The 16,075-nt window shown below is 50.2% G+C and overlaps 1 protein-coding gene across 2 annotated transcripts in view; it reads right to left on the reverse strand.

The window, feature by feature from the left end:
• Positions 1 to 16,075, reverse strand: part of SHANK2 (SH3 and multiple ankyrin repeat domains 2) — a 691,655-nt gene that overhangs the window by 318,653 nt on the left and 356,927 nt on the right. For both annotated transcript variants that reach the window (XM_055356048.2, XM_055356047.2), the window contains exon 15: positions 11,949 to 12,062. In XM_055356048.2, the coding sequence (XP_055212023.1) occupies positions 11,949 to 12,062 (114 nt within the window). The remainder of the gene's footprint in view (positions 1 to 11,948; positions 12,063 to 16,075) is intronic.

Here is a 16,075-nt window from a genome sequence, read left to right on the forward strand (position 1 = left end):
CCAGCATCATTGCTAGTAGCATCACTACCACCATCAATCACCATGACTACCACCATCAATAGAATCACTACCATCATCACCAACAAAAACAGCATCACCACTATCATCACCATGACCACCACCACCATCATCACCACCATCATCATCATGACCACCATCACCAGCATCACCACCATCATCACCAAGATCACCACCATGAGCATCACCATCAGCACCATGACCACCACCACCAGCATCACCACCATCATCACCATGACCACCACCAGCATCACCACCATCGTCACCAAGATCACCACCACCAGCATGACCACCACCACCACCAGCATCACCAACATCATCACCATGACCACCACCACCAGCATCACCACCATCATCACAATGATCACCACCACTAGGATCACCACTCTCATCGCTGTGACCACCACCACCAGCAGCATCACCACCATCATCACCACGACCACCACCACCAGCATCACCACCATCATCACCATGACCACCACCACCACCAGCATCACCACCATCATCACCATGACCACCACCACTAGGATCACCACTATCATCACCGTGACCACCACCACCACCAGCATCACCACTGTCATCACCGTGACCACCACCACCAGCATCACCACCATCATCACCATGACCACCACCACCACCAGCATCACCACCATCATCACCATGACCAGCATCACCACCATCATCACCATGACCACCACCACCACCAGCATCACCACCATTATCACCATGACCACCACCACCAGCATCACCACCATCATCACCATGACCACCACCACTAGGATCACCACTATCATCTCCATGACCACCACCACCAGCATTACCATCATTGCCATGAACACCACCACTAGCATCACCACCATCATCACCAAGACCACCACCACCAACATCACCACCAGCATCACCATGACCACCACCACCAGCATCACCACCATCATCACCAAGACCACCACCACCAGCATCACCATCATCGCCATGAACACCACCACCAGCATCACCACCATCATCACCAAGACTACCACCAGCATCAACACCATCATCACCATGACCATCACCATGACCATCAGCATGACCACCACCACCAACATCACTACCATCATCGCCATGAGCACCACCACCAGCATCACCACGATCATCACCATGACCGCCACCACCACCAGCACCACCATAAACAGCATCACCATGGCTGCCATCAACCACTTATCATCATTACCACCACCAACACCACCCCTGGTCCCTCACTCCAAGGCCACAAAATCTTAACATCTCAGAGGCTGGCTGACCCTGGGGATGCTCCAGCCTCCAGGTAAAGGAAACAGATGTCAGCTCAGATGTATCTATGTTTAGGTCCTGGGTCGGCCACCCATGCTTCTGAGCAAGTCACTCACCATCTCTGACCTCGTGTCAAATGGACTAACATCACTGCATGCCCCCCTCCCAAGTTTACTCTGAGGATCACATGAGTTACCTATAAACATCAAATGAGAGGTGAAAGGATGCAACCACAGGGACAAGGTTTGGAACCGTGTGCTCTGAAAAGGCTGGAACGATAACGTTACATGGCCTGCAGGATGGGGGAACATGACTTACTCCAGTGCATACTTGATATGGCTCCCGAGGGAGAGCAGGTGGATCCCAGAAGCTGACCTAGTGTTGAACAGGGAGGCGTGACAGCCAAGAGGACAGGTCCCCCACCAGGGCCATTGTGGATGAGGACTTTCCTCATTGTGTTATCTTCTTATCAATGGCCACAGACAAGAAATCTCAAAGGACAGTGGCCCCAAGTCACTTGTGACTTCAGCAGCTTCCCTTTATCCATGGTTTCACTTTCTGAGGTTTTAATCACCCATGGTCAACTGAAGTCTGAAAATATTGAACAGAAAAGTCCAGAAATAAACAGTTGAAAAGTTTTCAATTGCATGCCATTCTGAGTAGCGTGATGTCGAGTGCCGTTCCGCCCGGGGGAAGTGACTCATCCCTTTGTCCAGCGCACTCCTGCTGTCCACACCACCCACTGGTTAGTCACTTAGGAGCTGGCTCTGATATCAGACCAAAAACACAGTGTATGCAGTACAGGGCAGTACAGGGTTCAGTGCTGTCCCCCGTTTCAGGCACCCAATGGGGGTCTTGGGATGTAGCCCCTGAAGATAACGGGGGACTGCTGCAGTCACAAAAGAGTTGGTAAAACCAAGAGGTCCCCAACCTTCTCCTGCCCAGCCCTGACCCCAGGGTTGGATTTGGGAGGAGGAGATTTAAACTCCAAGTGTGTCCTGAAACCCCGACGAGGCCACACAGGGTGTCCTATAGGAGACAGGAGGTGATGGCTCCAGGTGTGGCTTCAGATGACAGAGGAGCAACGCACTGTGTTCAGGGCGATTTCTGGGAGGAGGAAACACATGCCAGCCTCACCGCCACCCTGTCAGGTCCACACAATCTGAAGGAGAGATCCGAGAATGTTATGCCCATTAGCCCTTGGGGTGTGGGGCTGGTGGCGGTCCGGAGACACTTCTTAGAGCAAATGGCAATGCTAAGCTGTAAGATGCTCCCAGTAAGGGCCCCCTACGCTGGTAAATTAGAGAGTGGCTGGAAAGGAGAGTCCACGGCAGGGATTCTGAATGGGAACAGTCCATGGGAAGAGAGCTTGGGAATCTGGACAGCCTGGCACACATGCTTCCCAGACACATATACAACACGTGTTTCCTTATGAATAAGCGGGGATCATAAAGGCACCTCCCATAAAGGGCAATTACGAGGCTCAAATGAGGTCCTCTCTCTTCTCCATTGAGTGCCACAAAAAAGTAGAAAAGACACACAGCAAACCACATCTGTTTCCTGGTCAGAGCTCTGACTTTCTGATCTAGACCCTGTGCTTATGGCTAGCTTCTAGAAACTTCTAGAGAGCCATGGGGACTATTCTTAAAGGCAGACTTACCCCACAAGAGTGGCCAGTCAAGGGAAGGCACGGCTAATCCCATCCTACACTCACACCTTCTACCCAGTCGAGACCCCTGCACCAGGGAGTCAGCCAGAAGATTCCGGAAGCCCATTCTGCAGAGAATCCCATCAAGTCACTTCCTCGGTGGTCTCTGCAGCTGATTGAGGATCCCGACTCCAACAGGCTCTGACGGTGCATACGGCACAGGACATGCCAAAACTACACTGGGTAGGTGCTGCTCATCTGGGTAGGTGCCCAGGAGTGAAGTAGGAGTTGAGAATGTGGCATCTTACGCCCAGTCTGAGCTGCCCGGCTGTGAGGCCCCCACTCCTACCTCAGTGGCTTTCAGGTGACCAGATCCTACCTGTCTCTGGAGGATGGAAACAGGGATGTACAGCGGTGACTCATCACACCCATTTTCTCATCATGTTCTACATGAATGGTGCTCACTGATAGTCAAGTCTTTTGTTTGTTTCAGCAACTAAAATACGATTTGCTGTGGTGCTGCTTGGCCTTGTCATTTTCTCAGGGATAAACAGAGAGCCCTGGCCTGACAGTTTCCATGTACACATAAGATGTGTCGCTGAAAACTGCACGCACGTGCATTGCATTCATTTTTCATAAACTGCCTCATCCATGGGTGCCAACTGATTACTTTGGAAATATTTTGTCTTTGTTTCTTAGTCAAGATACATCATCAGGGGCAGCCCTGATTTCAATGTGTAGAATTCTGAGGAGGAAGGATCAAGTGATTCTACAATCCACCAGCCTGAATTCACAGATGAGGAAATTGATGTCTTGGAAGATGCAGAAGGCAGTCAAGTCCCCAGCAGGGGAGGTGAGCACTGTCTCTCCACCCAGGGTGCATGTCCACCCAGGGCACTGTCTCTCCACCCAGGGTGCATAAAGAGGGTCAGCTTTATGGGCCAACGGACCAGGCTATAGCACCCAGTTATGCAGCCAAGCACTAGCCTAGGTGTTGCTGGGAGGGTATTTTGTAGATGTGGTTAACATTTACAGTCTGTTGGCTTGAAGTCAACATTTTTCTCAGTAATGTGGGTGGGCCTCCTCCAATCAGTTAAAAGGCCTCAAGAGCAAAATTGAGGTTTCTCTGAGGAAGAAGAGATTCTGCCTCAAGTCTGCAGCACCAGCTCCTGTCCGGGTGTTCCAGGCTGCTGGACTGCCCAGAGGATTTTAGACTTGCCCGTTCCCATGATCGGGTGAGCCAAGTCTTTGAAATGAGTCTCTTAATACATATGCTCTATCTGTATCTACATCTGTGTCTACGTCCTACTGGTTCTGTTTCTCTGGAGAATCTTGACTCAAACAGTCACCAGGAGGTGGCTCCTGGCCCGGGACCACAGGTCCCAGCATCTGCAGCATCCAGGTCCCCTCCACAGGGTGTCACGGGCGATGATGTGTGTCCCTGCTGTGCCAGAGCCTCACACAAGAGGGCAGCGTTTCTCCTTTCTCTCTCCCCATCTCTGCAGGCTGGGGGCAGGGGACCCTAAGGTCCTCGAGGATGACCAGGCCACAGAATGGAAGGGCCTGGACTGCTTGGTCACATCATGGAGAAAATCAGCCTGTCTGCTGACCAGAAGAGACCACACTGGGTGGCTACTGGGCAAGAAAAAAACCTGCACTCCATTAAGCCACTGATGTTGTGGGTTCACTTGTCGTAGCAGCTGACATTGAGCTACCTAATACAAATGGGTGGAAAGCTTTAGAGTCTTGACAAAAGCCAGACCTTCCAACTCCTAACTGATCAAGTGCAACACCACCCAACCTCCTTTTCACAAACGCGGTGGGCCAACTGACATGCACTCTGTCCTGGATAGGCACCATGCACGGCACAGGTGTCCCTGCCCTCAGAGAGCCTAAACTCCAGCAGGATGGGGTAAGGACATGCATGTAATTAAGCACCAATTTTCTAGAGCACCATCTTCCAAGATGCATCTCCTCCTGCATATAATAACAACATAGTCATATGTGGCACTTAGCTCTCAGGTCTCTGGGCTGATGCATGCAAAGAAGTGAGATTTTATAAATCTGGGCATGCCTCTGTCTCTTACGCACAGAAACAAAAAAGCTATGATCATAAACTTCCCCCCAACTCTTCATACGCATCATCTCCAGGCTTCACATTTTAGATAAAGAAGTCTACTCAGAGCCAGCCAGAGACAGCTGAGCTGAGAATAGACCCGGATATGTTTCTGCTTCCCCATTGCCTCAGGTGGATGTGCAGGAGGATTAATCACTGGCAGTCACACACCAGGATCACCACCCTGATCACTGCATGAGAAACACTGCCCTGATGCAGGTACAGGTCACAGCTCAAGCATCAGTAGTTACAAATAACGGGTCATAGTCCCTGCCCAGTAACTCCCTATCTGTGTGCTCCGACATGCTGAGATGGGGATGCTCATGTGTACAATGCAGGTGATGATTCCTGCCCTACTTATTCCAGAAGGTCGGATGAGACAGCATGCAGGAAAGCCCACTGGAACTGTGAAGTCCCATAAACATGCAGCCTTAAGAAATTACAACTAAGGCTCAGGTGAGTAAGCCCGCTATATCTTGAAGGCATAACTACCAAACTATTCATGGAACTAAGCTGAACTTGTATCATTTGACCAACCATCCATCCAACCAACCAACCAATCAGCCAGCCAGCTGACCAACCAACCAACCAACCAACCAACTAACCAATCAGTCAGTCAGCCAACTAGTTAATCAACCAACCAACCAGTCAGCCAGACAGCTAATCAACCAACCAACCAACTAATCAGTCAGCTGGACAGCTAATCAACCAACCAACCAACCAGCCAGCTAGCCAGCCAGCCAGCCAAGCAATCAATCAACCAACCAACCAACCAACCAACCAGCAAGCCAGCTAACTAATTAACCAACCAACCAACCAACCAACCAGCCAACCAGCCAACCAACCAACCAACCAACCAACCAACCAACCAACCAACCAACCAACCAACGAGGACCACCATTTGATTTTGCTGTTTGTTATCCCCAACCTCCAGCGACTGTCATGAGGCGATGAGAATTCACTGGGTCCTGAGCAGCCACTTCTTTACTGAGTTATTCATTCTGTGAGTCACTCACTTATTTCATTTAATGTTCATGAATGGAGTTTACCAACTAAATGTTCATTTTACAACATAAAGCAATGGTGCTCCATAAAAGAGAAATAGCTTCCAAGGGTGCAAGCAAGGTCGACTGTGTAGAAAGAGCTTGGTGGATGGGAACATCTAAAAACATTTTGTACCATCTTCCAGATTCTATGTATATCCAAAGTCTTCTAATTTTCAGCATCCAAAAAAGCTACAAAAAGGGCCAGGCATGGTGGCTCACACCTACAATCCCAGTACCTTGGGAGACCGAGGCAGGAGGGTCACTTGTGCCTAGGAGTTCAAGAACAGCCTGGGCAACATAGTGAGAACTCGTCTCTACAAAAAAATATACTAATAAAATAAATTTTAAAAGAAGGCAGGAGAATCATTTGAACCTGGGAAGTCAAGGCATGTAATGAGCCCTGATGGCACCACTGCATTCCCACCTCGATGACACAGCAAGACCCTGACTCAAAAGAAAAAAGTGACAAAAAGCACTAACGTGGAAGAAAAAAAAAATAATTTGGATTAGACTCAAAATTTTAAAAAACCCTTCTACTCATTAAAAGACATACAGTTGACCCTTGAACAGCATGGGTTTGAACTGCATGGGTCAACTTACATGTGGATTTTTCAACTAAATGTAGATTGAAAACACAATATTTGTGTGAAATAAAACCTGCATATACAGAGGGCTGACTTCACATACACAGGTTCCATGGAGATGACTGTGGGACTTGAGGTGGATTTTGGTATATGATGTGAGGTGGTGGTGTCCTGGAACCAATCCCCACGTATACTGAGAGATGACTGTAGTTAGAAAATGAAAAGGCAAGTCACAGGCTGGGAAAAATGTTTGCAGCATATATCTGACAAAGGACTGATAAACAGAATATATAAAGAACTCCTACAAACCAATAAGGAAAAGATGAACACTGCCATTAAAAATGAACCAAAGACTTAAAGAAGCTATACATACAGCAAATGAGCACACAAAGAGACGCCTAATCATCATCCCCAGAAAAATGCAAATTACACCCACAATAAGATATCATTTCATATCTATTAGAACAGCTGAAGTTAAGCAGACCGATATTGCCAAATGTTGATGAGAAAGTGGAGCAACTGGAACTCTCACACACTGCTGGTAGGAGAACAAAATGGGACAGCACTTTGGAGAACTGTGTGGTAGTTTCTTATAAAATGAAAATGTTATCATACAACCCAGCAGTTTTCTACCTAGAGAAATAAAAATGTATGTCCTTAAAAAGACTCACACAAAAACCTTTTTTAGCAGGTTCATTCATATTAGCCAAAACTGAGAAGCAATCCACATGTCCATCATCAGGAGAATGATCAAACTGTGGTGTAAATACATCATAGAACACTAGCCAGAAATAAACATTTATAAACTGCTGTCTGGGCATGGTGGATCATGCCTGTAATCCCAGCATTTTGGGAGGTCAAGGCAGGTGGATCCCTTGAGGCCAGGAGTTCAAAACCAGTCTGGCAAACATGGTGAAATCCCCTCCTTACTAAAAATACAAAAATCAGCCAGGTGTGGTGGTGGGAGCCTGTAATCCCAGCTACTAGGGAGGCTGAGGCATGAGAATCACTTGAACTCTGGAGTTGGAGTTTGCAGTGAGCTGAGATGGTGCCACTGCACTCCAGTCTGGGCAACAGAGACTCCGTCTCAGAAAAAAAAAAAACATATAAACCACTGAGTCCTGCAATACATAGCTGATATCACAGGCATTAGGCTGAGGGAAAGAAGTTGGGCCCGAGAGTACAAGTTGCAGGGTCTCATCTACATGAAATCCACTGATAGGCAAAATCTATGGTGACAGAAATCTATGGTCTATGGTGACAGAAATCAGAATCACACTTGGTTCCCATGTGGGATGGGGAGGGATGGCTGGAAGACAGCCTGAGATCACTTCCTGGGGTGAAAGAAAGGTGTTTTTTAAAATTATTTTATATATTTTTTGAGATGGAGTTTTGCTCTTGTCACCTAGGCTGGAGTGCAATGGTGTGATCTTGGCTCACTGCAACCTCCACCTCCCAGGTTCAAGTGATTCTTATGCCTCGGCCTCCCAAGTAGCTGGGATTACAGGCATCACCATCATGCCCAGCTAATTTTTGTATTTTCAGTAGAGACAGGTTTCACCATGTTGGCCACGATGGTCTCAAACTCCTGACCTCAAGTGATTCACCCGCCTTGGCCTCCCAAGGTGCAAAGATTACAGGCATGAGCCACCACACCTGGCCTGTGAAGGAAAGGTTTAATATCTTATTTGCAGTTGGAGACATGGGTATATACATTTGTCAAAATGCACTGAACTAGATTTTTCTTATAATCTGTGTGTTTTCCTGTATGTAAATCACACCTCTATAAAAGAAGATAATACAAAAGAAGGTGCTAAGTCACGATCTTAGAGCACCCAAGGGCAAGCAGAACCCAGCAGGAACCACTGTGGAATCCTCCCCACCCTCCTCGACTCCTCTGTGCTGTGATCTTGGTGTACCTCCTTCCACCCCAGGTCACAGAGATGCCTTCCTTCCCTGACCCACAGCCTTTGTGTTAGAGGAGAGTTCTGATGTTCATTTTTGCCATCTGTGTTCGGGAGAAAGATGCCTCCTCCCTAGGATGCCCAGGTCCTAATCCCTAGAACCTGTGAATATGCTCCCTTAAGGCAAAAGGGAATTAAGGTTGCAGGCAGAATTAAGGCGGCCCATCAGTTTACTTGACCTGGATTAGCAAGGTGGGCCCATCTAATCACACGGGTTCTTTTCTTTTCTCTTCTTTTCTTTCTTTTATTTATTTTATTTTATTTTTTCTTTTTTTGAGGTGGAGTCTTGCTCTATTGCCCAGGCTGGAGTGCAGTGGTGCAATCTCAGCTCACTGCAACCTCCGCCTCCCAGGTTCAAGCAATTTTCCTGTCTCAGCCTCCCGAGGAGCTGGGACTACAGGTGCATGGCACCATGTCCAGCTAATTTTTGCATTTTTAGTACAGACAGGGTTTCACCATGTTGGCCAGGCTGGTCTCGAACTCCTAAACTCAAGAGATCTGCCCACCTCAGTCTCCCAAAGTGCTGGGATTACAGGTGTGAGTCACTGCACCTGGCCATAATCACACAGGTTCTTAAAAGTGGAAGAAGAGGAGGCAGAAGGGAGGGTTGGAGAGATGCAATGGAAGAAGGACCCTACCAACAGGTGCTGGCTTTGGAGACGGAGGAAGGGGCCATGAGCCAAGGATGCTGGAAAGGCAAGGAAACAAATTCTCCCCCACAGATTGCAGAAAGGAATGCAGCCCTGCTGATGCCCTGACTTTAGCCCGGTGAGACTCACACCTGCATCAGCCCAGGTAGAAAATACGGTTTTATCAAGGACATTGTCCTGGGAGTGTGAGCTGGAGCAAGATCACCCTTCTAGAAACCTCTGTCTTACCCCTTAAATAACCTCCTCCCACAGTAAACACAAACACAAATCACCGCCCCTCTGGAAGCTGCCTGCACAGGATGTACATCTTCTGGCAGACTCCAACTCGCCCACCTGCCCTGGGTGGGGACCCTGTCAACGGGGCTGGAGAAAGCCATACGTTCTCATCTAGGGCACACAGGGTGATGCTGGCAGGTGGACGGGAAAAGCCCACAGGAGAGAGGAGGAAGACAGGTTGCTCCAGCTGCCCTGCTTCCTCCTGCACACTATCCTGGAAGCCGCTACTCTCTGGAGGATGCAGAGAGCAGGAAGCTCAAATGATCCCCCTACGCAGCCCTCCAGGACTGCCCCATCCAGGTGTGGCATAGCCAACAAAGCCCGGTGCTGGCACAGTTGAGTCCTTCCAACAAAAGAGTGGAGGGAGGGCAGCCAGTGTGGCTCTGAAGGTGAGTGCCAGGAGAGGGAGGAGTGGTGGCTGCTCAGGAAGAGGAGGACTGGAGGACAGGGAGAAGGAAGGCATTGAGCAACCCTGGGAGGCAAGCTGAGCTCCGGGGCCTGGCCCTTCTCAGACAAGTGAGGCAGGGGAAGGTTGCTTGCAGGAGAGGGTGGGTGTGGACCAGGGGTGGACGGGCAATGGCAGGGCTTGGAGGTCTGGCCTGTGCCAGTGCTCAGTGTGATTGCTGCCCAGTGTAAAGCCCGTGTGGCCTACCTGGTTCAACTCTGCTTATCTTGAGGCAACAGGATGCCTGAGGTCAGAAGTTCCCCCTGGTGACCAAAAAGGCTAAGACTAGTGGGATCCAAGATGGCAGCTCACTTGGCTTCTGAAGAACCTCTAACCTCATTACAATCTGATTTCCATGCTAAATGACCCTCCCCCCAGCACCAGGATAGTTGACAATCACCATGACAACAACAGAAAGAAACCATAAAAGGACAGAAAGGAAGGCGGCACACCAGTTCTGAGAAGCTCTCTGCCCATTTCCAGAAAAGACATGAATATTCCTCCCCTTGATTTAATGCCCAATCCCTTTATTACAGAAGCCCCAGCTCTGTGACTTCCCAGCCCTCGGGAGCTGATAAATGGATCTGTGAGCCAAGCTCCCGCTTCTCGGTTCCATGGCCATCAAATAAAGCCTGTGCTGCTTGAAGCTCACTTTTGCTTTTGGATACTGGCTGTGTAGCACACAACAGAGAAAGACCCCATTCTTGGGAAGACCAGCTTTGCTGGTAACATTGTCATCGCCACATCCAGAAAAACACACTCCCTCCCATCCAGCCTTCCGAGCAGAGCACATTCCCAGCTTCTCCTTCATGGTTAAGTTTGGGACATGTCTTACCTCGATACCCCACAATACCGTCTGGTGTCTAAGCCTGAGCAGGGACTCATCAGCAGGGAAGCTGCTGCACGAACTGAGTCCCCGTTGAAGCCAAGATCTCAGACAGAAAACCTACTGAGCCTCCCTGCTAGAGACTGCAAAGCCAGCCAGGTCCAGGACAGACTCCTCCTTGCTTTCCAGAACACACGTTTGTAGGGCCTGGCTGGCCCCGGCAGATCTGATCAGGCGGCAGAGGGCTACCTAGTGAGCCCACAGACTAGGAACCTCAAAAACAGGGCAATGGGCCCGTTTGGACAGAGCTCAGAGGCGGCAGGCTCCGCACAAGAAGGCGTGCATGGTTGGTGGCCGCAGCATCCGTGGCCACTTGACACATGTTCTGTGAGCCTGGGATTCTACTAAAAGCCAGATGCCGTTCACATGCGGACTGCTTTCTTCTTATAAGACACTTAAGGCTTCACTTTTCCTCCACTCTCATACACACACACACACACACACACACACACACACACACACACACACTCACACTCGGTACCATTTTATATAAGTGGTCTCCTCTTCACATTTTAATGAATTCAATCTCTCGGCAATCAATTTTGAAACAATTTTCAGCAAGTGCTATATCTGGAGGTTCTAAGAGAGATGCTGGAATGGCTTCCCGTCGGAACACCGAACTCTTTCGAGCAGTTTTTACGGAGGCGTTTGCTACGTGTTCTCAGGGCGGCACGGGAGCATCTTGCCTGCACATGGGAAGCTGCCTGTTTTATGCCATCGATAGAAGAGATCGAAAAAGAAATCTAATCAACCCCCAAAAGTCTCTCTCTGATGGCTAGAACATACGGTCCAGGTTTTCTGGGACGTGTACTGAGCAGCCTTTTAACTAAAAGCTTCCACACCATCTTGTAAGGAATTTCTGGTTTGGATGAAGCCCAGAGGAATGAAAGCAACCAACCTGTTTCCAAAGATCTAGAAAGTCCTGAATTCGCAACTCAGCCTCCCTCTACGACGCAACGGCCAAATCTTGCCATGGACAACACCGACCACGGGCCTGAGATAGGCCTGTGGGATCGAGGGTGGGCGGCCACGAGCGCTCGCCTTACCTGCCTGGCTGTCCCTGGGCTTACACTGGACCTCCTCCACGCACTCCGCCGGAAACCATCCGATGTGGCCGCGGGCGCTGCCTTCCCAGAAGCCCCCTTCGCCGATGCTCAGAACTAGAGATGACAAAAAGGGAGAGGTGTTAGCAGGGGGGACGTGGAGGGCCTGAGGGTGAACAAGACGAGTGGGGCTGGGCAGAGGCAGGAGAATCAGCGCACCCCTGGCCAGGCCTGCAGAGCAAGCGGCTCTGGTGTGACTGCACTTCCCTCAGCTGCTGACAGTGCTAAGAGGCATCGGGGCATCACCACTGCAGATCACAGGTGCCCTCTGCCCCTTAGGTGATGTGACACGAATGAAGCACTGACATGTTTGCATCTTTACATATCTGACACCACGTCATATGAATGGATGCGCACGGCAGCCCTGTGGCATCTCTCAGTGTTGCACATGAGACAGGACAGTGGTGCTCGGCTGTCCTTACCATCAATGATTTCAGATATAAAAGTGGAGTCGGGGGGCACCACCACAAAGCAGGGAGGAAATCATGAGGTCATACCTTCCCCTCCTAAGCTGGGCAAGAACCGGAGGCAGATGGCCTGGAGGAAAGAAAATCCACCTGCCCGGCTCTGTCTGGATCTTTTAAACAAGCGTGCGGAAGGAGAAATCACAGCAGAGGTCTGGGCGCGGTGGCTAATGCCTGTAATCCCAGCACTTTGGGGGGCCAAGGGGAGTGGACCCTCTGAGGTCAGGAGTTCAAGACCAGCCTGGCTAACACAGCCAAACCCCGTTTCTACTAAAAATACAAAAATTAGCCGGGCATGGTGGCCCATGCCTGTAATCTCAGCTACTTGCTCGGGAGGCTGAGACAGGAGAATCACTTGAACCCGGAAGATGGAAGTTGCAGTGAGCCAAGATTGCACCACTGCACTCACAGCCTGGGTGACAGAGTGAGACTCCATCTCAAAAAAAAAAAAAAAAAAAAGAAAGAAAGAAAAAGAAACCACAGCAGAGGATGGGCGAGCAGCTCACGAATCATCTGACAATGGTGTGGACGTGGAATTATCTTCACTTAAAGTGGAAGGAACTGCACTAAAAACCTCACACAGTCAGCACCAGCCCCTTGGAGGCCCGGCCCACCGGCGTGCTGGCTTATTAATCAGGAACCTATTCATTACGTGGTTGCTGGCAAGGACTGCAGGTTTCTTTCTGACTTGTGGTTGAAAGAAGTCAATTTCCCAGGAGAGAAGGGATGGTGGCCACACAGTGACCCTGTCCTGGGGACCACGTACATCACTGGACAGACACGGCCGCCCCAGCCTACAGGGTGGAAGTTGCTCAGTCCAGACACAGGCATCCCTCCCCGGCCCATGTACTGGGTACACAGTAGGCCCTCAATGAACATCCACTGGAAGAATAAAGCATGTTTGTTTTTAAACTCAACTGCTGAGCATGGGTGAGGGACATAAGCCCAAAGACACCATGGGGTTGGGGGAAGGTCAGGAGGACCCCACCGGTCCTCATGGCCCTACTGTGATAACTATTTCTGTCATAAAGCTTGCAGTGGCAAAGTGAGGAAGGAAAATCTTTATATCTTAGGGGTTTTTTTTGTTTGTTTTTTTTTGTTTTTTTTAGAGGCTTTGTCACCCAGGCTGAAGTGCAGTGGTGCCATCACAGCTCACTGCAGCCTTGACTCCCAGGCTTAAGTGATCTCCCACCTCAGCCTCCTGAGTAGCTGGGATGACAGGCGTGTACCACGACACCTCAATATTATTATAATTACTTTTTTAGAGACAGGGTCTCACTATGTTGCCCAGGCTGGTTTCAAAACCCTAAGCTCAAGCAATCACCTGCCTCTGCCTCCCAAAGTGGTTCGGATGACTGGCGTGAGCCACTGCGCCGGTCTGTATCTTACTTAGGACTTTGGTGCTGGGCCAGGGATGCCCTCAACACCTTCACTCCCTCCTAATGTGTCTAAGCAAGGAGGAAAACAATCTGATTTCTCCACATCTTTACCTTCTTTTAAATTACTCAGGATCCAAAGGCACCAGCCCTGCTGAAAGAGGAATTATGGCCCCAGAAGTGTTTTCCTCTAGCCCTCATTTGAATCTCAAAGGCCAGACAGAGAACCACTCAGCCCACGATTTTTGAAGGTTAATGGAACTGAAAACCCCACTTTATAAGTTCCTAATAACCTGAAGAAATGACCTAACTGAAACAGATCAGCCACATCCCAGGTGACCAGGACAATCATCACTGCCTGAAGCATCTCCTCCAAAACTCGATGCAGGGCCTGTGGACTCCTCTCAGCCCAGCTGGCCAGGATGTGCCTCACAGTTTCCCAGCAGAACCCTGGACCTGAGAGGGTCATCTCAGAGCAGTAACCCCGGGCTGCAAAGGGAGGCCAAGGACTTGCTGCTGCGCCACCAGGAGCCAGTGCCCACAGATACCCACACTCTCCTTCCTTCACGGCTGTGAGGTCATTCTGCTGTTTTATATGGGCCTGGGGAGAAGGGAACTGCATAGGTAGAGATTGGTATCATCTTCCATGGAAGCTCTGCCCTATCTTAGCTATGCGATGCTTGGGAAAACTCGGTCTCTCTGTACCTCGGTTTCCTCATTTATCAGAGCATGACAATACTATCTAGCTCATAAGTGTTTCTATGCGTCAATCAGAGGCACGTGAGCCCAGTGTGGAATGAGGACTCAACACTCCTGCCTGACTTTCCTTCCAAACTCCCCTCTCCAGGAGAATCACACCTTTTAGTTCCATATTTAATCTCTATCAATTATGCACTTCAGGATGTGTTATTGTTATTACAAGACCAACCAAAAATATGAAAGGCTGTTTCCAACGGGCTTGTACAAGGAGGCAGAGGTGACGTGCTGCAAGGGGTCCCCCCAACACGGGGAGCCTTCATGTCAGGGGCGTAAAAACAGCAGGACCTGTGCCGAGGGTGCAGGGGAATGGAGGAGGGGGCCCCTTCTGGGTTTCTGGTTGTGCAAATGGTACCTGCTGGTCCTCTTCAGAGAATGGGGAGCAAGAGAGGGGTTTGTGCCTTGAGTGCCTCCCTGACAGAACATCTGCATCCAGGTAGGAATGGGTGTTCCTCATATGGTGAGGAAGGGGCTGGGCTTGGCTACCCCATTGTTTGCTGATGCAATTCATTCAAAAGTAAAGACTCCACACCCTGGGTAAGAAGAGGTGGAGGAGAAGAGGAAGTCCCCATCCACCCAGCAGTATAAGAGCGAGCACTGGGCTGGGAGGTGAGAGACTTGGCCCCATCACTGGGATGCTGAGGGACCCCGGGGACTCCTGTTCTCTCTGTGGCCCCACCTCCTCCATGTGGAACACTAGGGTGAATTCTGAGAGTGAATTCTGACCAGGCAACCAGGGGAATTCTGGAGTCTGGAGTCCTGCCTTGCTCTTGGGTGCTCCAGCTAGAAAAATTGTCAAGGACCCTGTCCCTGGAGCCCCAGACTTGCAGGGGAATACGGTGTGATAGGACTGACTCTACCACAGAGGATCAGATGAGAATCGTCCCAGCCAAACCGAGGGTCAGGAGGAGGAACACTACGGAAGCAAAGAGGGGGTGCGGCGAGACTCGGGGCAAGCCCTGCAGGAAGAGGCAGTGCTTTGAATGGTGGGTAGAGAGCAGATGAAGGCACTGCACCCAGGGCATGAGGACCGGGGGAGGGGCACATACGGCACGGCTGGGGGCCCTGGGAAACCTGGCTAGAAAGAAGGTTCATCCTCAACACCATGTCTGCTCCAACACAGACGATGCTTTAAGGCACCTATGAGAACCAACTGCGGATCTCTCTATGGGCCCCACATGCTTCCTGAGGCCACAGTGGGGATAAGCTTGTTGGAGAAGGGCCAGCCCTGCTGTCCTCACCATGGCCACCACAGTGGGCCGCTCCCTGCCTCAGCAGCTCTCTTGCAAACTGGAAAGCAGCAGTGATTCCCTGTACTGGATGGGTCATGGGTGGCCCCGACCCCACTGCTACACTCCACCTTCTCCCCCTCGACCCCAGCCTGGGTACAGAAACCTGCCAGGTCACTGCGGAGGGGGGAGGAACTGAGACCTGGTGTTTCTCCTGTTCTGTATCCAACACGCTGGTTTCTAAT

This window comes from Gorilla gorilla, chromosome 9, assembly GCF_029281585.2.
Source record: "Gorilla gorilla gorilla isolate KB3781 chromosome 9, NHGRI_mGorGor1-v2.1_pri, whole genome shotgun sequence".
Lineage (NCBI taxonomy): Eukaryota > Metazoa > Chordata > Mammalia > Primates > Hominidae > Gorilla > Gorilla gorilla.